This window comes from Daldinia childiae (genome assembly GCF_008694065.1).
Source record: "Daldinia childiae strain JS-1345 chromosome Unknown Scaffold5, whole genome shotgun sequence".
Taxonomy (NCBI): Eukaryota; Fungi; Ascomycota; class Sordariomycetes; order Xylariales; family Hypoxylaceae; genus Daldinia; species Daldinia childiae.
In genome coordinates this window covers 1,333,641-1,358,745 of record NW_022984646.1, presented here as the reverse complement: position 1 = coordinate 1,358,745, position 25,105 = coordinate 1,333,641, and the positions used below count along the sequence as shown (strand labels likewise).

The 25,105-nt window shown below is 48.4% G+C and overlaps 9 protein-coding genes across 11 annotated transcripts; 5 read left to right on the top strand and 4 right to left on the bottom strand.

Annotated features, from left to right (window-relative positions):
• Positions 1 to 1,501: 1,501 nt before the first annotated feature.
• Positions 1,502 to 5,336, top strand: GL218_05499 (uncharacterized protein; the record flags this gene model as incomplete). 2 transcript variants are annotated; one of them, XM_033582164.1, is made up of 4 exons in its annotated part: positions 1,502 to 1,934; positions 2,003 to 2,426; positions 2,500 to 3,886; positions 3,942 to 5,336. In XM_033582164.1, 4 exons carry the CDS (start codon positions 1,502 to 1,504, stop codon positions 5,334 to 5,336), a joined length of 3,639 nt encoding a protein of 1,212 aa, XP_033434673.1. The 2 variants fall into 2 exon arrangements, with proteins under 2 accessions (XP_033434673.1, XP_033434674.1); XM_033582165.1 differs by lacking the exons at positions 1,502 to 1,934; positions 2,003 to 2,426; positions 2,500 to 3,886 and having other exon boundaries at positions 4,824 to 5,336.
• Positions 5,337 to 6,701: 1,365 nt separating this feature from the next.
• GL218_05498 (uncharacterized protein) lies at positions 6,702 to 9,237 on the bottom strand (the record flags this gene model as incomplete). The annotated part of the gene is made up of 3 exons (XM_033582163.1): positions 6,702 to 7,349; positions 8,541 to 9,125; positions 9,217 to 9,237. The coding sequence occupies 3 exons, from the start codon at positions 9,235 to 9,237 to the stop codon at positions 6,702 to 6,704; spliced, it is 1,254 nt and encodes a 417-aa protein (XP_033434672.1).
• A 510-nt stretch (positions 9,238 to 9,747) lies between these two features.
• GL218_05497 (54S ribosomal protein L8, mitochondrial) lies at positions 9,748 to 10,462 on the top strand (the record flags this gene model as incomplete). Its single annotated transcript, XM_033582162.1, has 2 exons — positions 9,748 to 9,963; positions 10,079 to 10,462. The coding sequence occupies 2 exons, from the start codon at positions 9,748 to 9,750 to the stop codon at positions 10,460 to 10,462; spliced, it is 600 nt and encodes a 199-aa protein (XP_033434284.1).
• A 353-nt stretch (positions 10,463 to 10,815) lies between these two features.
• Positions 10,816 to 13,141, bottom strand: GL218_05496 (U3 small nucleolar RNA-associated protein 25; the record flags this gene model as incomplete). Its single annotated transcript, XM_033582161.1, has 4 exons — positions 10,816 to 11,891; positions 11,986 to 12,125; positions 12,179 to 12,890; positions 13,135 to 13,141. 4 exons carry the CDS (start codon positions 13,139 to 13,141, stop codon positions 10,816 to 10,818), a joined length of 1,935 nt encoding a protein of 644 aa, XP_033434283.1.
• A 489-nt stretch (positions 13,142 to 13,630) lies between these two features.
• On the top strand, positions 13,631 to 14,673 carry GL218_05495 (Eukaryotic translation initiation factor 3 subunit F; the record flags this gene model as incomplete). The annotated part of the gene is made up of 2 exons (XM_033582160.1): positions 13,631 to 13,738; positions 13,822 to 14,673. The coding sequence occupies 2 exons, from the start codon at positions 13,631 to 13,633 to the stop codon at positions 14,671 to 14,673; spliced, it is 960 nt and encodes a 319-aa protein (XP_033434282.1).
• A 1,083-nt stretch (positions 14,674 to 15,756) lies between these two features.
• On the bottom strand, positions 15,757 to 18,462 carry GL218_05494 (uncharacterized protein; the record flags this gene model as incomplete). Of its 2 annotated transcripts, XM_033582158.1 has the most annotated exons (7): positions 15,757 to 16,479; positions 16,532 to 16,857; positions 16,915 to 17,003; positions 17,053 to 17,382; positions 17,435 to 17,707; positions 17,809 to 18,323; positions 18,409 to 18,462. In XM_033582158.1, the coding sequence occupies 7 exons, from the start codon at positions 18,460 to 18,462 to the stop codon at positions 15,757 to 15,759; spliced, it is 2,310 nt and encodes a 769-aa protein (XP_033434281.1). The 2 variants fall into 2 exon arrangements, with proteins under 2 accessions (XP_033434281.1, XP_033434280.1); XM_033582159.1 differs by lacking the exons at positions 17,809 to 18,323; positions 18,409 to 18,462 and having other exon boundaries at positions 17,435 to 17,697.
• A 1,735-nt stretch (positions 18,463 to 20,197) lies between these two features.
• GL218_05493 (uncharacterized protein) lies at positions 20,198 to 20,580 on the top strand (the record flags this gene model as incomplete). Its single annotated transcript, XM_033582157.1, has 3 exons — positions 20,198 to 20,234; positions 20,315 to 20,453; positions 20,505 to 20,580. 3 exons carry the CDS (start codon positions 20,198 to 20,200, stop codon positions 20,578 to 20,580), a joined length of 252 nt encoding a protein of 83 aa, XP_033434293.1.
• A 1,011-nt stretch (positions 20,581 to 21,591) lies between these two features.
• Positions 21,592 to 21,988, bottom strand: GL218_05492 (putative cwf18 pre-mRNA splicing factor; the record flags this gene model as incomplete). Its single annotated transcript, XM_033582156.1, has 2 exons — positions 21,592 to 21,773; positions 21,835 to 21,988. The coding sequence occupies 2 exons, from the start codon at positions 21,986 to 21,988 to the stop codon at positions 21,592 to 21,594; spliced, it is 336 nt and encodes a 111-aa protein (XP_033434289.1).
• Positions 21,989 to 24,364: 2,376 nt separating this feature from the next.
• GL218_05491 (putative pentatricopeptide repeat protein) lies at positions 24,365 to 24,940 on the top strand (the record flags this gene model as incomplete). The annotated part of the gene is made up of 1 exon (XM_033582155.1): positions 24,365 to 24,940. The coding sequence occupies one exon, from the start codon at positions 24,365 to 24,367 to the stop codon at positions 24,938 to 24,940; it is 576 nt and encodes a 191-aa protein (XP_033434286.1).
• Between the last annotated feature and the right edge of the window lie 165 nt (positions 24,941 to 25,105).

Sequence of the window (25,105 nt, the reverse complement as noted above, 5' to 3'; positions counted from 1 at the left end):
CGAATTTGAAAATATTAGGCCTTGCACAAGCCACTGCATAAGTTACTACGTAGTTTTTTCTCATATAAAATCCCCTGGCGACTACTTGCGGAGTCTAGTGGGTACGCTATGGTTTACCATGCTGCAGGAGGTGTAGGTAGTCTTTGTACCTATGTGGGTAATGAAAAACAAGGTAGGTGGTATCCGTACTCCTCAAGGTGGGATGTACCCTGCCTTCCATCCATCCATCCATAGTAGGTAGCTTGTAATGGAAGTTGCAGTCGCAGTCGCAAAAAACGTTCGAAGGTTACTTAAATGTATTTTAAATTCCAATTCCTACGCTGGCGCGTTGCCGGCAAGCTAAAAGTAGAACACCATTTTGTTCTATCTGCTTGTACTTTTCTTTTCTCTCGTCCTCCGTTCATGTTCTTCTCCAACATCTATCCGACTCTTTTTATCACGTAGCTCGATGGTTGCCGATATTGGACACCCGACAAACATCATTAGCCTTCCCGCCTTTGCAACACAAAACATGACATTTTAACATATTAACTAGAACATTTCACTTCTATTCGAAGAAACCCGGAAGAAATCTCCAAGCTTACCCGGTGGACGCTTTCGCTTCTTTCTAATCAATATTAGGGTACGTTGGCCGATTTTATGTCTGCCAATTACTATATTTTGCTTCTTTTTTTAATTGTCTTCATCAGAGGCTCTTGCGGATACCCGGATCGTAAGATCTGGTATTGTCTACTTGATCTACTCTTTTCACTTCCACATGTGAACCCCCTTGTTGACAGGGGCTAGCTCTCATCTCTGAAGCCTCATTCCCGCTACCATGTTTTTCACGGAATAGGGGAAGCACTATCAGAGAAATTGGCTGTGCGGTCTCCGGGGAATTATCACTTCTTGTGGTCCAGTGGCCATCTAACTATCTAAATTACTCATTCACTCCAATTGATTATGATGATTCTCATCACATTACATGTCATCACACTGATGATCTAGGGCTTCATCAAGACTCACACCTTTACATACACCCGTTCTCTTTTCGTTCCTTGACTAGCTGTCTAACATGCCTTGTCACGACTCTTGACTCATGAATAACTAAAGTCTCAAGCTAGAGATAATTTCCATTTGTAACATGCCTTCACCCAAATCTTGACTCGCTTAGCTTTCCCCAGTCTCCTCGCGGAATGTTTCACCTGCGAGCTTCCATTCATTCGATTTACTAGTGATCTTCGTACTCTCTTTTCGACCACCGTTTCAGTGCAATCCTTCCTACGTACAAACTACTACAATTTATCTTTTTTCCTTGAGAATTTACCATTAATATTTTATATTAACAGCTCTTACCCCTCGATAATTCGAATACTGTGTTTTAAGCCGCTAGGGCCTTTGCAGACAGCGAGTCTGCAGCCCTTCATTTCAACCTGTCGCCGTATCCCAGCCAGGGCGACCTCCCGGGTCTGCCGTTACAACGGACATTCCGATTGAGACTTTCCAATCACACGACTCCGCCATGTCGAGCTCTTCCTCAGTTGCTGTCACGAATTCATCGCGACATGTTCGTTCTAGAACCCAGAGTATTTCGAGCGACCGTCCGTCTACGACTAGCCACGGCATGATGTCTCCCCCTCTCTCTGTGTCGCCCGAGGCGGTGTTCATCGCTGCATCTGCTGCTTCACAAATCGTCACTAATGATCATGACAGCCATTCTGAGATATGGTACGATCAGATGGGAATTGAGCCTTCGGAAGAGACCGCCTTGGTTTCACCAGGCGCTCTTCAGCTCGCCAATAATTTTATCGATCAGCTCTTGTTCAACATAATCTGTGTCGCGAAGTCCACTTCACTATCGGCGCTACGGCCGGCCGTCAGCGAAGTACTGAAACCGAAACTTGCTAAAGATGCTATTAATAACGCCGACGAAGAGCTTCGAGAATACCTGGGTGGTAATGAAATTGAAGATCTAGTACAATCTCCAATACCGAGGGACATGTCGATTGGGATCTAGAGTTAGTGTGGAAAAGAACGAGACTACGATGTATGGTTTATTCGTCTTTGGGTGATATGGAGGAAGAAGACGAAGACTATCATATGGAACAAGAACATCTCAGGGGCGAGTCGGATGACATCATGTCCGACGTTGTATCCCCGGCGGTTGCTATTTTCTTAACCTCGATTCTAGAATTTATGGGTGAGCAGGTTCTCGTCATAGCCGGGCAAGCGGCCTTTAACCGACTACGTGTCAAGTGCGAGAAAGAGTTGAAAGAGGGGACGCGAGTACACGGTGAATTATTTGAACGTCTTGTTGTTGAGGAATTAGACATGGAACGTGTTGCGTTGGATCGAACTCTCGGTCGACTTTGGCGTGCTTGGAAGAAGAGGATTCGGTCGCCCGGAGAGCCTAACTATTCTCCGTCCTTTCTCGCGCAGTTCCTCAAGTACTTCGGGGATAATTAACCAGCGACGCGGGAGCGCTGCAACAGACTACGTGCAGTTGCTTCGGACACCTAGAGATTCGGACCCTGCGCTTGATGTACAGGAAGAGCAAGATGGGGAGACAGGCGGGGAGAAAACAGATCAGAAGTCGTCCAATCCGAAGTCAATTCCGAAGGTGGATCCGGCTGAAGTACCTCTACCGGATAGCGATGTCGAGGCTATATATAGCGATGAGGAGAGTGAGGAGGAAAAGGATATTGGCCGGCCGAAGAGTCTAGTCATATTGTCCTCGTCAACAAAGGACAGACTAGCGTCTCTTCGAGCTTCGCTAAAAGGTTCATCGATTCGCCGTGTACGGTCTCTTCCATCTCGGAAACGCCCCCGGTATCCTTCTGCTCCGGGCGCTAGTCGTGAAATTGAAATCCAGCCTCACAAAGATCCAAGCAAAGATGAGGCGGAGACAATCGTTGGCGTTTCTACAAAGGACATTAGATATGACAACGTTGATGAGAACGAGCAACCTAACCAAACACTGGAGCAGAAAGCTATCCCGGATGGGCTAATGCCAGTGGCCACTAACGACATTACACCTACGATATCGACGAGAGCTAGTAGCATTGTCCCGCTAGCTGAAATTGAAGAAGACGAAATTGATGAGTTTGCCGAAGAACCTGAAATATTGACCTCATCAAGAATCTCTATTGGAGGAAGAAGCTCCTCTCCTTCTACATCGGACTCTGGCAGGCCTACTCCCCTTATTATGCCTGTAAGAACGAATAGCCTCCGGTCGGTACGAATTATTGAGGTACAAAGCCCTCGCAGCCCGACGGTTGGTTCGCGAACGAATTCCATGGATTTCCAGGACCCTGCCTTGGTTGCTCGTAGAATTTCTACTCCTCCCATTGCCGAGGAAAATGATCCGGGAGCATCATCTGGAAAGAAGCATGCCGTTGTCCTTCAGCGGTCATTCGACGATTCTCAGGAGACTAGTTCTGGGGTAGTCCAACCTGCCCGAAATCCCAGTCCTTTGAGAAGCGTCCACTCACAAGCAGTATACGAACTTGCTGCGACCACCACCACTAAGGTGTCGATTCTGAATGGTCCCACAACAGAACCGCCTTTGGAGGAAAGGCCTGCGGCCCCCTTAAAATCGTCGAGGAACCCGCCAATGCCAACTGTACTCGAGAGGAGCACAAGCCGGCCCATGTATGGGCGGTCGAGCTCTAACGATACTACGTCAAATATACCTGCCCGGCGTGGTACGCCGGAATCGCCAAAGATGTCGCGCCCTATGCCAAGCGAGTCACCTTCTTCCATGTCTGCTAAACTCAAAGCCGTTCGTACCTCTGAGGACGGAAGCCCTCGACGCTCCGAGGATAGAGCTCGCGATTTTGAGCAACTAATTCACAGCCAGGAAACCCTGCAGTATACTCTCACCCCAGAAAACATGCGTGATATTGACGTAAGTTTCTAATTTTTTTTTCTTGCCATGCCACCCGATCTAATGGAATATACAGTCTAGTTCATCTCAGCACACTGGAAGTCCTAAACCTAATAGGTTCCAAAGGGGCGAGGACACCAGACATTCTGAGCGCTCACGATCCTCATCTATTAAAAGGACCGCATCCTTTACGAAGCAGACTAATCTCGGTTCTAATCCTCTGGGTTCCCATCCTCCTACGGACATCCCTTTTACCGGGAAATTCTCCGAAGTAATCCCAAGTGCACCCCCTTCTATTCCACCGAAAAGTCGATCAGGCATGGCCGCGCAAGCGAGGGAAGCGCGAGTCCCTGGGGAATCGTTGCAAGATTTTGCCAATTTTATTCGATCAACAGGACCTCCTAGCGAGCGCAGCGTTCCGCATAGCAGAGGACACGCGGCTTCGATTTCTACTATCCGGGCCCCCAGGGGCCCTACTCACGTGAAGAAGAGTGCGAGTATCGATAGCCGACAGACCAGTTCAAGCCACCGATCGCACTTCCAAGCTAGGGATGCTACGGTTAACCTCGGTAGCGAAAACTCGGATCTTATTGATTTTATTCGACGAGGGCCGCCAAGCACCAATGCAAATAACCCCCGGATTCCTCGTCACGTTGCCCCTTTCCGGAGTACCATGGACTCAGACCAACTGCAGATGGCCGGTGCTGTAGGAGGCAAGGCAATCGATGCAGTGATTCCAAACATTCGAAGTAGCGAGGCATCAACGAATTTTACGGAGGCTTCAGCTCCGTCGTCGATGAATTCCCAAAGCGCACTCTTGAACAAAGCGAACAAGGTACAGCAATACTCTGGCAACAACTTTGATGATGACGATATGATACCGAAGCGGACACAGCGACGAGTCCGTGACCCTTATGCCCTTGATTTTAGCGACGAGGAAGACGAAGAATTAGATATAATGCCTCAACCAAAACCGAAGAAGGAAGAAAGCTTGATCGATTTCCTCAACAGTTATCCCCCTCCCCCTGAACCGATGCCTCAACCTGTTGCTATCCCGAAGAAAAAATCCAGTGCGCCAAATTTGATCGCACGCCTAAGATCGGGCGGGAACTCTATCAGAGCAGCTTCAAACCCTAGAGGATTTGGGGCTGATTCGAGGTCTCTCAGTAGCCGAGCTGGCACTAGCAGAGGCTACACGCCTATTGTCATCCCAACCTCGGCAGATAAGTTTGGGAGCAATCCCAGACCACCACCAACCGCTCCCAGTAGTTCGATGGGCCGTGTTCCAATGAAGAAATTCGAAGCACGGGATGCCGTTTCCGCTAATACTCGTACGTCGGACCTCGCTAGTTTCCTGCGCGATTCCGAACCACCACCACAACCTGTGATGTCGCTCCCTACCCAGAGCGAAAGCAAGAGCAGTGGATTCTCCCGGATGTTCGAACGCCGCAAGAAGTCTACAGCGTATTAATCAAATTTAACTTTACATTCCAATCTTCCGTGTATAAACTTGATATTTCATTTCAAAACATTGGGCGCTTCCTACGGAATATAGAGCTGGGACGAAGGGCGGCAGGCTTGAAAATCGTATTCTACAATGGCGGAATTACTATCCGATTTTTTTACGGATATGTCGCGCGCATATCCCTCGTTGATATTGGGTGGTTGTTCTTTTTACTTTATTAGTTATCTTGACAAGTTAGTTGGCCAGTTACCCAGAAGAGCTTTTTTGAAGGATACCATTTTATTATTCGTTTGCGTTACTAGCAGAGGTTGAGGGGAGGAACGTAATACGAAGGGGGGATCATTGATTGAGATCCTGTTCAGATGCTATAATATGTACCCAGTTTTGGATACGTTGCAGCGAAATGAGAACTGGCTACACTGAGTGAACAAATATTTATTGGCTTGAATGCAGTGAAGATTGTTATACATTAATTGTTCTACATGATATGTATAGTGCTACGTTTCTAGTATAGCATGTAATCTATAAGAATCCAGTTCTTGCTAATTAATGACTTTATATTTGCTGTCATTTTGGTAGTTCTATCTATCATTTGCTCTTTAAACCACTCTTGACATTCCTCCTGCACGGTAACCCTCCTAAGGACAGACGATATTTTGAAGTGAGCCCATATGCTCATAGAGAATTACGATGCCTGATATTTATGTGCTATCCGCCATCATCTACAAGATCGGAAACTAGAGAAAAGGCATAATACGAAGAAAGCAATCAGCTTGTTTATTAGGTAGAGAGGTAGGTAGGTATAGGTATGTAAGTAGCTACTAGCTTACTTGGGGTACCTAGCTACGGAACGAGGCTATAAGAAATCGAAGCATATCGTACAGGAATGAATGAATGAATGAATGAATACAAATGGAAATAGCATGTCTTCTGCTGGTTGGCTGACAGTGCAGTACAAGAAATAGGAACAAAGGAAAGGGGGAAAGAAATAAAACTAATAAACATGCCAGGAAGAGGGATTAGCTTAGCATAGTGTGGTTGGCTACTTGGCTCTCTCTTCCTTTCTTCGTAAATACATCCTTGTCGTAATTATTATTATGCTCGGCCTTCATCTCGTATCCTGCACATCACGGTTGATAGTTGGACTATAGTCCTGTCATACCATGGGCATGCACGTCTGTATGCGTGCTGCTACTGCTCGTTCCGGGTCTCAGCTCCTATTCGTTGGTACATGCAGAGATGTATATGTCTGCATCTGTTCACTCTCGATCCTCCCTTCTTTTTTTTTCTTGTCTTTCACGTCTTCTTCATGTATTCATAGGTACTTAATATCTTCCAGTACCGCACTTACAAGCACGGGAACAAGCTCCCTTAGTCGCGCAGATGTCGTGAGACCCACGCGCGAAAACCCCCTTTCTTCAACTTCCTGTGCACAGACCCTGAGCCCGATCCAGACTCGTAAGAATCCCGGCGTCTGTGTCTGTCGTAGGCTACGCCGCGCGAGATGGTAGTCAGCGTGGAGACGGAGGCGTGGCCGGAGCTGGAGCTGGAGGTCCAGGAGCGAGGAGAGTTAGCCTGCACGATAGCGCTTGCTTCTTCGTCTGCGTTGACTAGGGCTGTGGCGCTGTATTTGTCGGCTTGGTCCATGGTGTTTTTTACGTCTTGCTGTATGTTTGTGCGGGGCGGAGACGTGAAGAGAGAAGGGGACGTGAATGAGTGGGGAACCCATTCTTCTAGGCCAACAGCACCACGCTGAGAATTAGACGGACGAGACGGATATTCAAGTGGTCCTGGAATTCGCGTAGCTGTTGAGTGGGAACGCGTGCTTTGATAAGGACGTTGCTGTGAGGGACCAGGGTTGTTCACACCTTTGCTGTTGTGACGATGGTGAGAGGGCTGGGACTGCTTCTGTTCCTGCTCGCGTTGCTGTTCTCGGTCTTGGTGCTGCTCTACGTGCTTTTGATGGTGCTCCTCTTGATACTTCATAGCTGCTTGAGGATCCGACTGGTCGAATGGTGGCTGACGATAGATTGAATGCGTTACATCATGAGTAGGTTCGCCCACCTGCTTATCATTGTTGATATAGTACTTATGATAGTGGTTGTGGACGTGGTAGTGATGATGATGGACATGAGTACAGCGACCAGTACGGCTCTTGCTGTTATCTCCATCTCTGTCCTTGCTTGTGCTCTTTCCTTTTCCCTTATCTTTGTCCTTGGTGTCCTTGTTACCGTCATTAGCAGGACGGAGAATTTCGCGAGCATGAGAATGGCGTATGCGACGAGATTGCTCATTGCGGCGTATCTCATCATGCGCCAAGCTAGAGGCTGAGAGCGGAGGTGTAGGAGACTGGATATTTATGCGAGGGATAGAAACATTCTGCTTAGCAGGATGAGAATGGTCTCGTTTCTTGTGCTTTGAGGGCGAAGCAGAGTCGTCACCAGAGACGGTAGGTCTTCGGGTTCTGTGACGACTTCTGCCACGGCCGGGCGAAGAGTTATTGGAAGTACCTCCCATTCTATGATAATAATTTAGTTTCTTGTTACTTTTTATATAGGTAATATGTCGTCTTACCTCGTCAGTTAGATCCCTAGACGGCGCGCGATAGAAGCTTAGAGGTTAATAATGAGCAAGTGGTTGCGCGCCAAATTGATTGGCGACGTTGTAGATGTCGAACGTGAAATAAACAGGCGCGGGGAAAACGAAATTAATAATAAGGTAGGGTTCGTTGCCGTGATTCGGATTGTGTAAATTATTATCGCGTTGCCTGAGTGAATCGTACTGCCGCTGTCGAGGTGCCTGATTCTACCGCTTTTTATTGCCGTCTGCCAATACGATTCCATGGCAACAACGAGTAGATAAGGTATCTAAGTACCTAAGGTATTCTATTAATCCTCTAGTTATAGTCGTAGTTCGTATAATACATAAGTACATCCATTACTACTTTGGGGGCTCGAATGCTTTTCTCGCTGAACGCTGTACGAACAATAGGAAGGCCAGGAACTCGAACTTGCTCGCATTTCCTCCCTCATGAGGCTTTTATTTGTGATCGATCTCGCTGACCAGTCGAAGCATATCTTGCAGCTAACACCTCTTCCTGACTTTGTTCAAGTTTAGTCGACGTCGACCCCTTATATCGTTGGCTAAGTGTCCTCTCCTCTGCAGATAGTTGTGATGAGAGCTCTTCCCTTTTTGCTTAGCTCCTCCTACCACTGCCGACTTTGTCTTGTCAACTGCATCCTTGCTCTTCCAGATACTGCTTGCTAAGCCACCTAGGAATGAGCCCTTGGATTCTTTAGCCTTCTCTTCTGTACGCCCAACCACCTCAGAGCCTTTGGCCTTTGCATCCGCATATGCGCTCTTGGCCGCCGCAGCTACACTCGAGGCTTTCTCCTTGCCCTGGTCCAGTTTTGTATTTGCAACTGCTTTTACGTTTGCTGCCACCTCATCACCCTTCTCTATAGGTCCCTGAACATCACCAAATGTCCTAGCCCAGAGCCTACCGAAAGCGATTTCGACATTCTCGCGCACCTCCTCCCAGTCTTTATTCTGAGCCCAATGGACAGCACCTTCTATTTCAGCATTCCACCGATCTTTAGCCCTCTCGATAAGATTGGCACGTTCGGCTGCTGCAAGCTCGGCCCTTGTGGGTGGCAAGACAGGCGGCAGAGGGTCGATGATACCAGATATTAGACGAGTTTGCTGTCGTAGGATGGCAGCTTGACGCTCTCGGTGTCGTTGGTGTGCTAGTACACCTAGGTAAGCTACTGAGAGGGTGAGAGTTACACCTCCAGTCTATTCATATAAGTAAGTAGTTTTTAGTTTATTATTCTGAGACTTGGTGTTATGACTTGGTGTTATGACTTGGTGCCATATGAGAACGTACAAATCCAGTTGTGAAGCCCATTTTGAGGTGTTTAATATGCGCGCTATGGCGCAGGTGCTATAAAAACCCAATTTTGTATGAATTTGTAAAATCAGGAGAAACGAGTGTAAGTCTTGACAAACTCCCTTGTAGGATTGTCTGTAGAACCAAATTCAATGTGAATATTAAATCAAATATTAAATAAATCGAATTTCGAATTTCGAATTTGACGTTTAACGAATGACGAAGTCACGCTACTATTCCCTGATTGAGTACGTACCTTTACCTATACCTTGTATGTGGGTACCTATTCCATTATCCCGCTTGATTCGTTGATTATGTCGTTATGAGGTAGGTACCTAGGTACATATACCTACCAAGATCCAAAAATTCAAAGTAACTTTGTACCTCCCCAGTCAATAATTTGAACCTCAAATCGTCAACTCAAACCCATCCCACCTTACCTTACCTTACCTTACCTTGCCTTGCCTTGCCGCAACAAAGCCCAATTGCACCACCACCCGAGATTAAGTCACCCGGTCAAGCTGAAGGATGGCGGGTGGTCTAGTCAAGTACCGACACTTAAGTCGAAAATCGTCGCATCGACAAGCCCTACTGCGAAATTTAGTCACAGCCCTCGTCCAGCACGAATCCGTCCGAACGACATGGCCCAAGGCCAAAGAAACCCAGCGTCTAGCAGAAAAGCTCATTACTCTCGCTAAGACGAACAACGAGACTAGCAGACGGAAAGCTACGGGTATATTATTTGTACGATTGGCCTCTTCTTCTTTGTCTTCCCTCACACACACCAATCCCATCCCAACTCAGAAGCAGATATAAAAAAAAAAAGGGTAACCCCAATCGCTAACCACCCCCACCATAGACTCCCCACAACCTCCTCCCCAAGCTCTTCGGCGAGTTACGCCAGCGCTACGCCTCGCGCCCAGGCGGATACACGCGCGTCCTGCGAACGGAGCCCAAGTCCCGCTACGACCAGGGCGACTCGGCCATCCTCGAACTAGTCGACGGGCCCAAGGATCTGCGGTTCGCCATGACAGCTGCTGCGTTTGCGCGCGAGCAGCGCCTGGGTCGCCCCCACAACGCCCTCACCCTGCTCAATCGCCAGAAAGTCACCCGCTTCCGACCTGGCGGCCAGGCTGCGTTCGACGAGATGGTGAAGAGGGTCGAGGGGTTGCGGTTGGGCGTGAAGGGCGCTGCCGGACAGGGCGCTGGTGCGCAGGGTCAGGGGGAAGCTCCTGCTAGTTAGAGAGGGGGTGGTTGGTTTTATGAGAAGGAGTGGAGGAAGAGGTTGCTTTGGTCTGGTCTTGTTACTACGGGATGGAAGTCTAGGAACACTGAACCTACAAGGCCCAAGTTCAGGTAGTGATACTACCGACCTCGAGTGCTTCGAGTTCGAAGCCGTGGGAATACTGGGAGAAAAGCGTATAGACGTACCATTATGACCTACCTGAAGAGGGATTGAACCCCTTAAGGCCAGGCGTGACAATGGCTGTTGTACGAATTATGTACCATAACCGCAGCACATATAAGAAAAAAAATTCCCAATTCACATATACACTACTAAAAACGCCTGTGTATAAACTCCCATCTACTTATCTCTCATACAAAATCAAACGTATCCCCCTTTTCCTTAATCATCCTACCCACCCTCTTAGACCCAACAACCCTCTCCAGTTTCAGAAGATCATACCTCGAGAACATAACCCTCGCCGTCCCCCTCCCCGGTTCGAGCTTCAACTCCCTCTCGCTACGCCCCAGATACCCGCCTACAATCTCCTTGTAGAAAGTCGGGTTATCAGGCAATCCGTACATAATAACCCGGCGGACGCCCCGTAACGCGTACCGTCGGAAATGGTGCGCGCGCTCCGTGTATAGTAGGACTTGGTGTCGACCGCTTGCGAAATGGGACCGCGCGCGCGATGCCTCCGGCACCTCGGCGTACTCGGATATAGCTGCGAACGCGAGGCCCGCGCAGGCAGGGGAGGTGGCGAAGTAATTGCGCACGCGCACGAAGTCGAGGTAAGACGGGACGAAAATTAGAGTGCCGCTGAGGTCCTGACTCTTGGCGCGCTTCGTCAGCGCCGGTATGACCGCGCTGGTGAAGTACTCGAACCTGGCATCGGGCTCGGCGGCTACGGAGGAGGCTTCGAACCGCGAAAACGTCTGCTTGGCCTTGACACCGAGCTCCTCGATAGCGCCAGGGTAGGCTTCGGGTTGCACACGTAAGCGGCCGGTCCAGTTGGTCCCGAAGCGGCGATGCAGCTCGACGAGCTCGGGCGTGTTGAAGGCTGATAAGACGAGTGTTTGTCGGAAGTTCTGGGCCTGCTTGTCGAGGTACCACTCGCGGACGCGACTGAAGTCGCAGTCATGGGCCTCGCGTGGCTGGAGGTTGAGGTGCTCAAAGATGTACTCGACGTGCTCCCAGTTCTGCATAAGTAGAGCATCGGCCTGGTCGACGACCACAACTTCGATGGAACTTAGAAAGTCGAAGTCAACCTTCTTGTCTTCCTCAGATCCGATGGCCATGCGCAGGCCGAGCGGAGACGCTATTAGAATATCCGAGTTATAGAACTGCGCAAAGTATTTAATGGTCTTCCGGGTGAACTTGATGCCGATGCGGAACATGTCATCGTCGTTGCCCTCGAAAAGCTCCCGGAAGTCTTCTGGGCGGTCCTCTGTGAACTTAGCGTCCTTGTCAAGGTATGACTCGTCGAAGCGTTTCCTATTTTCCTGCTGCTCCGGTTCGCATAAGGCGCATATCGTATTGACCATATTGACAGCCGAGTTCCGTGTCGGAAGTAGCATCAATACTTTCGGGACGCGTGAAACCCTGATCTCTGGGCTCAAAGTCGCTGTTTTCGGCATCCTTCGCTAGTTTAGCATTGTTCTTAATAACTCGATCTCGAGTTCTGTATTATAGTTAGTGAACCATAGCTTTAAAAGGTATTCAAGAAATACATACTTGAAGACATGATTGACACTATGAAGACATGCCATTCGGCGTAAGCTTTCGGCGTTTCTCGCGGTTCTTCCACAAAATAATATATCATTATAAGCGAATGTCAATGGATATAGAACTTGCTCCAGCTTGTCAAATGTTGGCCGTTTTCGGTTGGCCGTTTCAGCAAGTCGATGTTTGAGGTTTAAGCTGGATGGTCCGGGTATAGGGGGCGGGAGAGCTGCAGGTTGAGCTATATCCTTTCCAGGAAAGTTCCGTATTAATCGCCAATTATTCTTCTCAGAATGAGACTGGGAATACTCGTTATTTTGAATAGCCTTTATACGCTTTTGAACTTCGTTTTGATCTGGGTTGACGAAGTGAGTTTCGAATGGGTCGGATGAATCTGGAACATCTTCATCGTCGTCATCATCCATTTCGATCTCATTATCTGGCCCCTCTTCCGCTTCCTCTACATGATCGACATCTCGTTCTTCATCTTCTTCGGTTGTAGTGGCCTCTTTTTGATTAAGTTTACTGGACTTGACTTCTTCAGACTGAGTGTCAAGCTTTCTTCTTTTAGCGCTTGGAGCTGATGGTTCTTTAGATAAACTCTGCATTAAGGCAAAGTAAGGTCGACTAGTCGCCTGCTCCTGTTCATCTTCTGATCCAGAACCTTCATTTTCAGATGCATCATCTGATGGTAGCTGTTCTTCTTCTTCAGACACTTCATCTTCTGATTCCCTATAAGAAGTATTAGTGATCAATTACTTATTGAAATAGAAGAAAGAAAGAAATGGAAAAGAAGCCTTACTCGGACTCTATAATTCTTGCGCTGTCAAAAGTTCTTTTTCCATTAAAACCTCCGCGTCCTCGTCCGCGTCCTCCTCCTCGACTTCCTCCCCGACTCATTCCCCTTCCTCTACCTTGACCTCTACCTCTAGGAGCACCTCCTCGGCGAGCTCCTCCTCTGGGTTTACCTCGCATAATATAAGTTGAACGAGAATAAAAAAATAAAATCCTGTTAAAAAATTAAAGTTGCATAATTTATTAAAGAAAAATCAAAATCTTATATGGTGATTGAATTGTAAGGGAAATTCTAATTGATGGTCCATCAGCCTTGCAGAATTTCTTGCACGCAAGCCTCGCGTTATGGATCCTTTGCCACGCTCCACACCAATCGCTACGTTAAGGTAAATATACCCCTGTAAACCCAGATTTTTTATTTTCTTATCTTCGCACCCTCACCCCTCCACCCCCCCAAAAATCTTCAGCCTTGCCCACAACCCACTGCGAACCCCACTACGCCCAGAACGTGAAAATTACAACGTCGCCAGCGAAAAAAAAGTAAAAATAAAAAGATAGAATTAAAAAAAGGTTCGATTAATTGGACTGAAAGACAACAAACTACGATAATCGTCCGTCAACCTACCCTCTTCTCCGTAATATAAATCCGGCCTCTAGAATACCGCAATCATGGCCGTAGATACGGAACCTTTCCTTCATCTGGCGCGACCTTTGGCACCGACGACTTTGCATTTCCAAAGCCATCTTTCCCCGCTCTCCGTTAACATCCTACCACAAGTATGTCACTACTGCCTTATTTTTTTTTTGTTCTTAGCTATATACCCGTTTTCTTATTAGTACTAACTAATAGTAATAAATAGGCTATCCTTTCCGTCCTCGACCATGCCACCCGTCGCGATATCCGCCCCGCGCCGACGAGCTCTTCCCGCGTCATCGGTGCCTTGGTCGGTACCCGGTCCGAAGATGGTGGCGAAGCCATCGTAGCGTCGTCGTTCGCCATCCCCCATACCGAGAACGAGGACCAGGTCGAAGTCGATGTTGAATACCAGAAGAATATGTTGTCGCTGCACTTGCGCGCCCACCCCCGCGAGGTCCTGCTCGGCTGGTACACCACCTCCCACGAGCTCAACTCCTTCAGCGCCCTCATCCAGAACTTCTTTGCCAGCCCCGAGACCGGCACCTTCCCTCACCCGGCTATTCACCTCACCGTCTCCGCCGAGCCCGGTACCCCCGTCCGCACGCGCGCCTACATCTCTGCCCCCATCGCTGTCAATGCCGAGCGCGCTTCCGAGTCTTGCCTCTTCATCCAGGTACCCCACCGCATCGCCTACAACGACGCCGAGCGTTCTGCCCTCGACCTGATCTCAAGCGCGCGGGACACCGAGGCGCGCGCCGCCCCCGTCATCTCCGACGTCGAGTCGCTGACTCGCAGCTTGGAGCACGCGCAGGACCTGCTCGATCGGGTATCAGACTACGTGGGTGGTGTCATCGACGAGGAAAACGAGCCTAACAACGCTCTGGGCCAGTACCTGATGGGAGCGCTGTCTCTCGCGCCCAAGGTAGACCCCACAAGGGTCGAGTCCGACTTCAACAACCACATCCAGGACGTGCTGATGGTCAGCTACCTGGCCAACAGCATCCGCACCCAGATCGACCTCAGCCAGCGCCTAGCCACCGCCATACTAGCCACTGGACGAGGGCGGCAAGATTGACGGTAAGGACGACGGCAAGGAGGGTGGAGACCGCAGGGGCGAACGTGGCGAGAGAGGCCGAGGTGGCAAGCGAGGTGGTCGTGGCGGAGGCAGAGGCGGCGGCCAGCGAGAGCCGCGTGAGCCTCGCGAGCCTCGCGAGAACGGCGAGTGAAGCCCGTATACGCCCCCAAACTTAGAAGCCAAGTAATGAATAGACGAGATGTAAGTCCTACGTTACGACGGGCTGGGCTTATCATGTACTCCGTTAGTGTTGTTAAGAGAAGCGAGGCGGTGGCTAAAAAGGGAAAACCTAGCATGTATGTATGGATGGATGGTCCCTAAGAACGATTAGTAGTGGCAGTGGTAGGATCAAAAGGGGGGGCCGTTAGTGCGGCCTCTACCTACCGCATATACAAACACATACGCATTGGCAAGGGGCGATGAAAAAAAGGGGCCGCGAAGCAACTTGTGAAAGATGCGCAAGTCGTCGCCCTAGGCGTTCGCGTCCGGTTACTTAGGGGTATCTTCAGTCATTATTTAGAAAGGGAAATGCTATTACAGGAATGAAAAACAAGATTCTGAAACTTCTCACTGATATTATTATTATTTATCTCCCCTGCACGGCAAAACATCATCACATGCATAACCATATTGACTCATAGAACAACCGAAGCTCGATGTAGAATAACGTAATATTGCTTCCTTGCTTGCTTTATTCTACGCCTTAAAAAGCAAATAATATATCTTGCGATGCTAGGTATTCATAACCTAGTTACCGTCACTGTAGAGAGGAGTCCGTCCCTTTTACTTCAAAACAGAATGGGAATAATACCGGACACCTTCAACTTCGATGCTCACTGATACGGGGGGCCATGTGATCCCATCCTACCATCAACGTCTTCAGTGAAAAAGCTTTCCCCTGCGCCAGAACGCCAGCCAATGATACCAATACAACAACCCGCCAATTTACGCCGGTGTCGTTGTCTCTGTAAGATTCCCTTTATCCATCCGCCTTAAAACTGTCTTAAGTCCTCACCGAAAAGAATAAACACCACTAATGCTTGCTAACTTTTCATGCACGTGTTGCCTTGCGCGAGTTTTCGTCTAGATTCCAGTGGGTGGCTTTTGCGGCAGGGTGGCCGGATTGCCGTAGGTAGGTAAGTGGCTAAAAGTCTGGTTTGGTCCGGTCGGCGGGGGAATGGGAATGTTCGGTTTGTTAGGCATCTGAACCGGCACTTGGGGTAGATGTACTGGAGGATGCTGAGGGAGGTGCTGGGGCTGGGGTGGGTGATAAGCCGGCAACGAACTGTTAGATCCTTGCCGACTCATCCCGTAGCCTGGTCCACCTACATACGGTTGAGGTGGAGCCGGAGAGCTGCTATATGCACTATAGGCTAGATGAGGCGAGCCAACCTGGGGGCTACCGTGCCCGCCCATATTATAAGGGGGTAGCGGAGGTTGGACCTGTACCATGCCATTGCCAGGGACAAACGACTGGGTTTTGGGATTAAATGCATGCCGATTGTAGCTCCCCGGGATAGGATGCTGACTCTTTGGATCATGCGGATTGGCATTCGCAGGAAGCTGTCCAAATGCGTAAGGAATACCAACTGGCCCTGGGTTTCCCGGGGTCTGAGGTTGAGGGGCCCGGCTTTGATACGGGCTTAGTGGTGGGGCCTGAGTATAATTGGGTTGCCATTGTTGAGGCGGAGGGGTTTGGACTGGGACTGGGACTTGGACCGGGACCGGGACCGGGCCAGCGTAAGCACCCACGGGGCCATTAGGCGCAGTGTACCGTGGCGGAGTGACCTGCGTCTGAGGAGGATACTTCAGATAAGGTTAGCTACGTAAGTATACAACGTGTTGAGAGAACACTCACCATTGGCATATTGCCGTACTGCGGAAATGCGCCATTAGGCATCATAGCAGGATAGGGTTGCGCAGGTGGCGCATAGGCTTGGGGTATGGGGCTTTGGTACGGCTGCTGAACAGGACTGCTGTACTGTGGATGCCCGATGGGGATATAATGAGGCGTAGTCCAATTAGGTTGGTGAGGATGGTAATACGGTTGATACTGTGATCGGGAATCGAAGCTCTCGGAGTCATCTCTTCGCTGCTTGCTCGTCTTTCCTCGTTTCCCAAGGCTTGACTTATCCTTTGCTGATACGGAACTTGCTCGAGAGATGCCATTCGCATCGTCATTTTCTAAAATTAGTCAGTAGCTTGCTAACATAATTGGTAGTAGAATATTAAATATCTCACCTGGTGTAGACTCTCCAGGTTTATCCGAACTGCCAAAAATCCTCTCTCGGGCTTGTTTGTACGCCTCTTCGCGCTCCTCTCTAGTAGGCCTAGCGTACGGTCAGCGCTGAATATGCGTTTAATATTTAGGATACCTACTTGTCTTTCGCCGATTTTTCCTTGCCATCGCTTCCCACTTCGGAGGTTGCTTTGGATGGACTGCTACTAGCTTGTCCTGATCCACCTTCCTCGCCACGCCGCATGATCTTCTTCGGTAGTAGTTGCGGAGGCGTTGTGGTAGTATTGCTATTGGGGGTATTGCCCACAATACTGGCTAAGGAGGGAGGAACTCGGCAGAAAGGAGTCCGGAAGATACGAACAGAACCTTGGATGGCTTCGAAAGAATGCGTCATGTGATAATAGTCAGCAAGCTTGTGGGTTAACATTCTGCAGAATGAGTTATTCGGTGGAAGATCCATATAGGGCTCCCTGGTCAAATATTAGCACCTTCAAGGCTTACAGGAATCGGGTCTATGCTTACTTAGAGGTTTGAACAAAGTTAATAACATCTTGCTCCAGCCGTAGGAGGAAAATCCGGTCTTTCGGGGATTGCATAGCTTCTAAAAGCTTCTCGTCTGGGTTCTGGCCGTATATTATGTAAAGGCATCGGACGACCCATTCACGATTCCTAGTGTCTGAGGTTGCTCTACCGGAGGCTGCTGACTGGAAGCACCCGCTCTGTGGGGTGGCAATTCCCTTGTCTTGCAACTCGGGGAGTATTTGGACGATTCGTCTCTCTGGCATATCGCCAATTCTAAGACGATGAATGCGAGCCACTTCAGAGCCAATCCGGGAGTTAGCAATTAGTGAGCCCCTGATCGAAAAGGGCTCGTCCTCCTCCGCAGACGCTTTCACGCTGGCACTGTCATCAGGGCGTAGGGATTCCTTCTCATCAAGCGAAATGTAGTTCCCGAAGTAATACTCTTCCCGTCAATACTGGGCGCCTTAGTACCCATCTCCGAGTTGGAATCAGCCCTCTGCGAAGCGTCATCCGATACCGACGCCCCATTGTCATTCTTAGTTTGTGTTTCGCCGACGGAAGACGAGGAGCCATTCACAACAAGACTAGGCGTAGACGAAACGCTAGCAATAGAGAGAGAGGCATGCATATTCTTCCCGCCTTGCGCAAGTCTGGTACCATCAACGACCACGCTACTAGACGGAACAGCAACTATACCATTTTCTTTAGAAACTAGAGGAGGCTTGACGGCAGCTACCGGACTATTCCCAGATGTAGCTGTAGCATTCTTAGTCGTCGCGACTGGAGTAGTGGAAACGACAACGGGCTGCGAGCGATGTTCTATGGCTGGTACAGCAACTCGAGGGGCCGAAACAACGGGCATATTTTCTTTAGGTTTAGACGCAACCACCTAAATTTTTCGTCAGCTTAAATATCGATAGGACAGGAGGGGAAGCAACGCGCAGAAACGAAGCTCAAGCTTAGATCAGTCATACCTTGGCAAAAGACAATTTTTTAGGACCAGCGGTCGCGGGGGGTGCGGTCGCCATAGTTCGTACGGATCGCGTTTAAAGCTGAGTATAGTAGGCAAGACGTATTCACTCGTTCTCGATAACGACAGAAATAGAGGCGACGGTAATCTCGCAAGTTCTAATTAAAGCCCCAAACGAACAAATACACTTAACGATCCGAGAGGACCAATAGCTTCGGTATGACGACGTCAGAATAGCCGGGAATCAGGAAAGAAAATGAACAAAAGCAGCCCTCGGGGAGTACGAAATACGGCTAATCATTGTTGTGATCTGGATATCTCGAAATCGTATCGGAAGGTTCCAAGGTTCGAGTATTGAAGCGCAGAGGGCCGTGTTGAGGTTCTCAAGCTACAGATGATGAACTATGTGTGAGGTGCCGAAGAATAGTAGTGGGAGTGGTCGAGACTAGAATAGGGCTGCTGTCAGCATGGGAAGGAAGATCAGGGTGGGATGCGGGATTGGGGGGGAGGAGTGAAAAGAATAGAAGGGGACTGGTAGGCTTAGGCCCAGACCGGATCAGTTAGGTCAGTTACTGGGATCAAATGGGGATTGGATTGGTTAAAGACGATGTAATAGTTGAGTGGTAGTATATATAGGTAGGTATGTATGTGTAGATATAGAGAAAAGTTGGGTTGCACGTACATTGGTATGTAGTTGTATGTAGTCGTATGTAGTTGTATGTAGGTAGTCATATAAAGAATACCTATGGAGGGTAAAAGTATAAGTATGGCTCGTACTGGTAACTCGGTCGCAAAAGATTAGATCTAAAATGATGCGCAGGTGGTGGTATATCCGTATTTGGGTAGAGTCGTAAGCCACCTCAGGCACCAATGTGTTCTTCTGACCGACGATATTATTCGGTGGATCGAGTCGTACCGATGGCTAGATATAGCGTGACCGTGACCGTGACCGAATAAGAGGAGAATGAGGCTACCATATAACCTTTCCTCTATTCTATTCCTAAATTTGGTTCGCCGTCGCACTCAGCCTTTTGGGTGGTAAGAGGGCGACAGTGAAGTCCTCATGTACTCCAAAATGCGAAGGACTAAAATGAGGTTTAGTCGTTGCGGATTGGAAGATGGTGAAAAATCGATCGTGACCAAAACCAAGTGAAGTAAAATCAAGTTTCAATCTTTCTTCCAGGTCGGGTCAGTTCTCGGTCGATGAACATTGGAACATTAAAAATGGGCAGGGCTTTTTGGGACAAGTCTTGGGGAGGCGCTAGTTAGCGAGTTAGCGAGTAGTTAGCGCCTCAGTTTACCTGCCGCCTGCTGCCGGTAGGAGCCGTTGTCCCTGACTGCGGCTGGTTACTCCCTTATAGTACATATATGTACCTAAAGATGTATACAGTACATGTACGTACCTGCCAAAATTCCATCTTCCATGTTCAGCATGAGGCTTTACTTTAGCTTTCTGAGTTTCAGATGTACATAAGGTAAGACGGTGCACGGAACTTGTGATTCATGGCTGAGGAATTTGCACCGCCACAATATAAAGGTACGTACTTCTTAATATCTCTAAGGACATTAAGGTAGATACATGTAACCAACCTTCAATGTCATCAAAGGTCTGCGCAGAATGTTAAGCAAACGAACAATACACTTGTATTAGAATATTTCACAAAATACCAATTCCATCTCATTCTTTTCAAACCTATAATTCAAACCTATAATTCATACTTTAAGCCTAGACCGTCATTTTGACTCTTCCACTTTCAACTACACCATCATAAGAGCCAATCAACCTCATAGCCATGTATCGACGGGGTCCTCCAAAATCTACTCCTACAAGTGTACAATGCCAAAAGTGTCTTAAAAGAGATATGTCCTATCCAATTCAGTTTTCTTAAAGAATCTATTAACATTTTTAGCACGTCACTACTCATATGAATGTAAGGCCACAACACAAGAGCGGCCTTACGTCTCAAGACCGTCTCGGACACAGCAACTCTTCAACCCGAAACTTGTTCCAAAGCTAGCCAGTGACACCCCAGATGCCTTACAGAAGCAGTATGAATTACCCAGAGACACTAAACCTAGGCACCACTAACAGTTCTACAGGAAGGGTGTGGCTGATGAGGAACTGGCCAAGAGAGAAGCCGAAAGAGCGAAGAAGCGAGAAACTAGAGAAAGATGAATCGGGTGACGAATCCCCGAAACGTAGGAGATCAGCTTCTTATGATTCTGTGTCTTCCATATCTACGAGGCGGTCCGCTTCACCGCCACCCTTAGCTCAGCAATCCACTGCGGCTCATCTAGATATTCCTAAAAGAGAATAGTCATAGCGTGCGAAGGGATTCGTATAGCTCCGCCAGCGACTATAACCAGCGCGAAGACCCAAACCTTCGGAGGTCAATTAAAAATGACAACCCATTAGGTGGGCCTACAAGGCGGTCAAGATCCCCAGCCGGGATGATAGCCCTATACGAAGTCATTATGATGCAAGAGATGAAGCCCCGAGACAAAGATCTCTAGATAATCGGCGTAGACGATATTCTTCAAGTCCTAGCAGATCTCCGCCGCCACGCGAAAGACAACAGTTTCGTTCCAGATCTCCAAATGAGCCCAGAAGGCGTAACAAAAGCCCCCGCGAGACTACGAAAACAAGCAAGCCGGGACCCGGTACCTATTCACAGGAACGACCGAAGACGGGGGCGCACCGCCGCGTCGAGAGCAACGCGAGCGTAGTCTAAGCCCCTTCTCCAAGAGATTAGCTCTTACGCAGGCAATGAACACGAGTCGTTAAGATTTGGGTATCATAGTATTAAGTTAAGGAAAACCCAGTTCTACTTAAGCTTACATATATTGTAATTGAGTCCACTTTTCGCCAATGCTGTAAACCAAACGCCGTAGCCATGCAAATTCAATTCCTCAAGATGTCTTCATGCATTATCCTCATCCTCGCGCTCCTCTCTCTTTCCTTTTCTCCCTCTCTCGTACCCGTACACCCTCAACTAACGCAACACCATCCATACCTGCTGCCTCGACACTTCCCTCATCCCCATTTTCCACAGGCTTAGCTGTCTTTTCGCTACGTCCTGGGCATTTGAAATACGTTCCCTAACCAGCTTGCAATAGCATTATCTGTACGCACATTGAGAATCTCTAGCTTCTTATCCAGATCCCTTTGAGGTCCCAATTCGGTTTCTTAGGTTGGAGCTTGAACAGGTCGACACCCTTGTCGTCGTTTTGCGTCCTCGGCAGCTTTCCGCTTGATCTCGGCCTCTACTCGGCTGCTTTGCTCCTCCAGCGTTGGCCCTTCCATACCTAGTGTCGGCGGCGCCTCAAACCCCAGCTTCGGGCCTCTCATCTCGGGGTCATAGTTGCGGCCTGATAGGTGAAGAGCGCTACGGCTTCTTCTGTTTCCCGGTTTTCTGGGTTCTCTACGGACGTAGATGCGGGCGTATAGGTGGCGATGCCGAACGTTCTGATTCTGGAGGCGCGATCTCGTCGGCGGGTTGTTTGCGCTTTAGGTTCTTGAGCTTAGCAAGTCGCGCCTTGCGGTCGTCGGCTGCCGCGCTGAGTGTTGCTTGTGATGTTGACATTTTCGTATTCTGCCAATTATATTTCCCCTCCTATTCAGAATTGTGAAGAAGTAGAGTTGTTAAAAAAAATAATAATAAAGGTTCGAAAATGGAGTTAAGCTTAAGCTTAGAAAAAAGTAAAGGTACATGCAAGTTCGACATGGCGGTTTGGCGTGCAGGTAGTCGTTATTATTACTTATCGATAAGAATACTAGGTGCGATAAGGAAATTAACCCCTGCTATGCAACTTTTAGCGGATCTTCTAAATGCTTCAACATCTAGAGAAATGCCGCCCTACGACATCTAATTCTGTATATTATTGATACTTTAGAGGTAGTATACCTCCAAATTCCTATAATGGTAGACTTTTAGGCTTTTCTTCACTTTTGTTTTCCCTTAAAATTACAACGCGATGCATGCAAATGGTCATGAAAATGCCTAATCATCAACCACATATCGATCGAATCCATCTGCCCGCACTGGCAACAATTTTATCTTTCGATCATGACAATACCATTCATATGTCGCCAATGCATAGCCCGGTTTACCCAACCTCGTTCTATGCGAATAAGACCTAAGCGTTTTGAATTACATACTCAAGCTATCTCGACAGCAGCGCCGCAGTCGATATGGACTTTTCCAGCAGAGCAAAGACGAGAACCCTCATATGGATACGATGTTGCGGATAGTCACTGTTCTGGACTTCCTACATACGACCCAATTGTAGAGAGTCAACCCGCATGGGATGGAAACTTTAAGAAGTTTTTTCCTCGACCTCGGCCAGAGCTGGATAAACTCCGTAATCTACCAGTCAAGGGTTCTCATGACCTACAAAAAAAGATACTACAATCTCTAGGAGACTACAGCATCGTATATGAAGATCTAATGCACACGTATGGTCTCTCCCCTGGAGAAACACGTCATGCGATAAGCCAACTGGAAAGACTTATTGGGGGGCGGTCGGCGATGGAAGCTGGAACACGACTCGAGCATTTTCACACGTGGAAAACTCATTTCAGAGAACTGTTCGAAATAGTCTCTAGCTCACATCATGCTTCTGGGACGGATGACGATTTATCCAAGCACCCTTTATGGACGCCTTCGGGGAGACAAGACTCAGAAGCAATGAAGGAAGTATGGCAGAGACAAAACCAAACAAGACGCGAGTCCCTATGGCCGCAAATAATAATATCTGCGTTTCGTTCACACCTTAGCACAATACCCAGTCTTATTCGGGCAACATTTCACCCGTCATGGTGCCCAAGCTACATCGTGGAGGATATAGTTTATCTCCTTTCCCAGACTTTAGATGATAATCAGATCAGCAAGAGTGATCACCGGCAAGTCACCGAGCTCGTCTTCTTCTTGCTTAAGAACAGTACCCCAAGATATATGGTCCTAGAGCAACTGGTGATTCGGAAAGTCATCTCCTCGCTATACACATCTAAGTTAGTTGAGCTTCATGAAGACCTAAAAAACATCGAGCATCCGTTAAACCAAAACACGTTACTACATTTCGCAAGCCGTTTCGCCCGTGGCTCGAAATATAAAGTACACGCAGCTGAAATCATACATTTTCTTTCGAGCCTTCCTGGCTTCGACATTAATTCGCCAGCAGCGATCAGCACCTGTACCACTCTCCTCTCAGTGGAAGAAGGCAATTTACCAGGTGACCACGCAGCCCCAGACGAGCTATTCAAAATGCTCTTGGACGCCGGGTTCCAGCCGAATATACTCACTCTATCTACACTCATGCGGAACTTTTGCATTCGCGGACGAGTCGAGGTCGCATTGAGTATATTTGATCTTTTAGCCGATCGTGGTATCGAACCGGACCCTCACATATTCTCGATTCTTATTAACGGAGCAAAGCATGCTTTGGATTTTGAATCGCTCCATCATATTATCACCATGATTGAGGCACGCAAAGTCTGGTCCCTATACCTCGTGAATGATGTCTTAGATTTCATATACCAATACAATGAGTCTCAACGGCAGCACAGGCGAAGACAACGAAAAAGGGACACAGCACGCGCTTGGAGATTGATGGTCCAGGCATACTTGAAATTTTTTAAACTCGCCCCGTTGCAAAGGCTCACTCTCTTCCCACTGGAGAATCTACTTGCCACGCGCCCGGAGCAGGTATCTCCCAAGTTAAAAGGAGTCGATCGATTTATTGCTATGCTAAAACCACTACCAGATGCATTGCTCATACAGCCAGACAGCATCACCCTGGGACTTATGTTTAGAGTCCATTTCTGGACCATTCAAAGGACGGGACCTTTACGAATGTATTATAACTACTTCATGAAGCTTTTAAATAAGGGCGATCCGATTATAACCCAGATCATAAAAGACCAGGGAACTATAGCTCTTGACACATTCTTACGAAATTTTATGCAATTCGGTTCGACATTCGAAAACGGTATCCGCATAGTACAAAGCATGCATAACCGCGCAAACCGGGAGTTAGAAAAGCTCGGGAAGAACGTACTTCATCCGCAGCCGTCTGTCTACACCTACACGATATTAATGACGGGTCTCAGAAATCATAAACACACGCAAGGAGTAATCGTGACTCTTAACATGATGATCAAGGAAGGTATCGTGCCCAATATCGTCACCTGGAACGCTGTGATCGGGGCTCTGCTTCAAAAAGGCTATATAGAGGAAGCGGTTAGGGTCATGCGAAACTTGAAGCAAGTCGGACTCGAGTCAAACGCTCGTACGGTGCAAGAAATTACCAACGTGTCCAAGGTCAAAAGGAAATGGGTTGCGACCTTAATGAGGAAGCTAGACGAGAAACCCACCGACATTAGCGACCAACGCCTGTTCGCTAAGTCCTTGCTACGTAGATGGGAGAAGCCGGACGATCAATTGATAGGCCGTCGATCTACACGAAGAGGTTATAGGATAAGCCACGGGCGCCATGGGCTTACGCAGCCAAGTACGGCGTTTTCTGATGCAGCCTGAACTGAGACATACATGACTACGTGGGATAGTCTTGCAGTCCTACTTGTACTACCTAGGTGAGCAGAAAGGAGGTTAAACATGTCCAAGGGAAGTCTTCGCCGAGGTTGGGGAGCCACTACTTAGGTATCCTCCAAGTTTAGGAGATGTTGAGGTCCCTTCAGATTA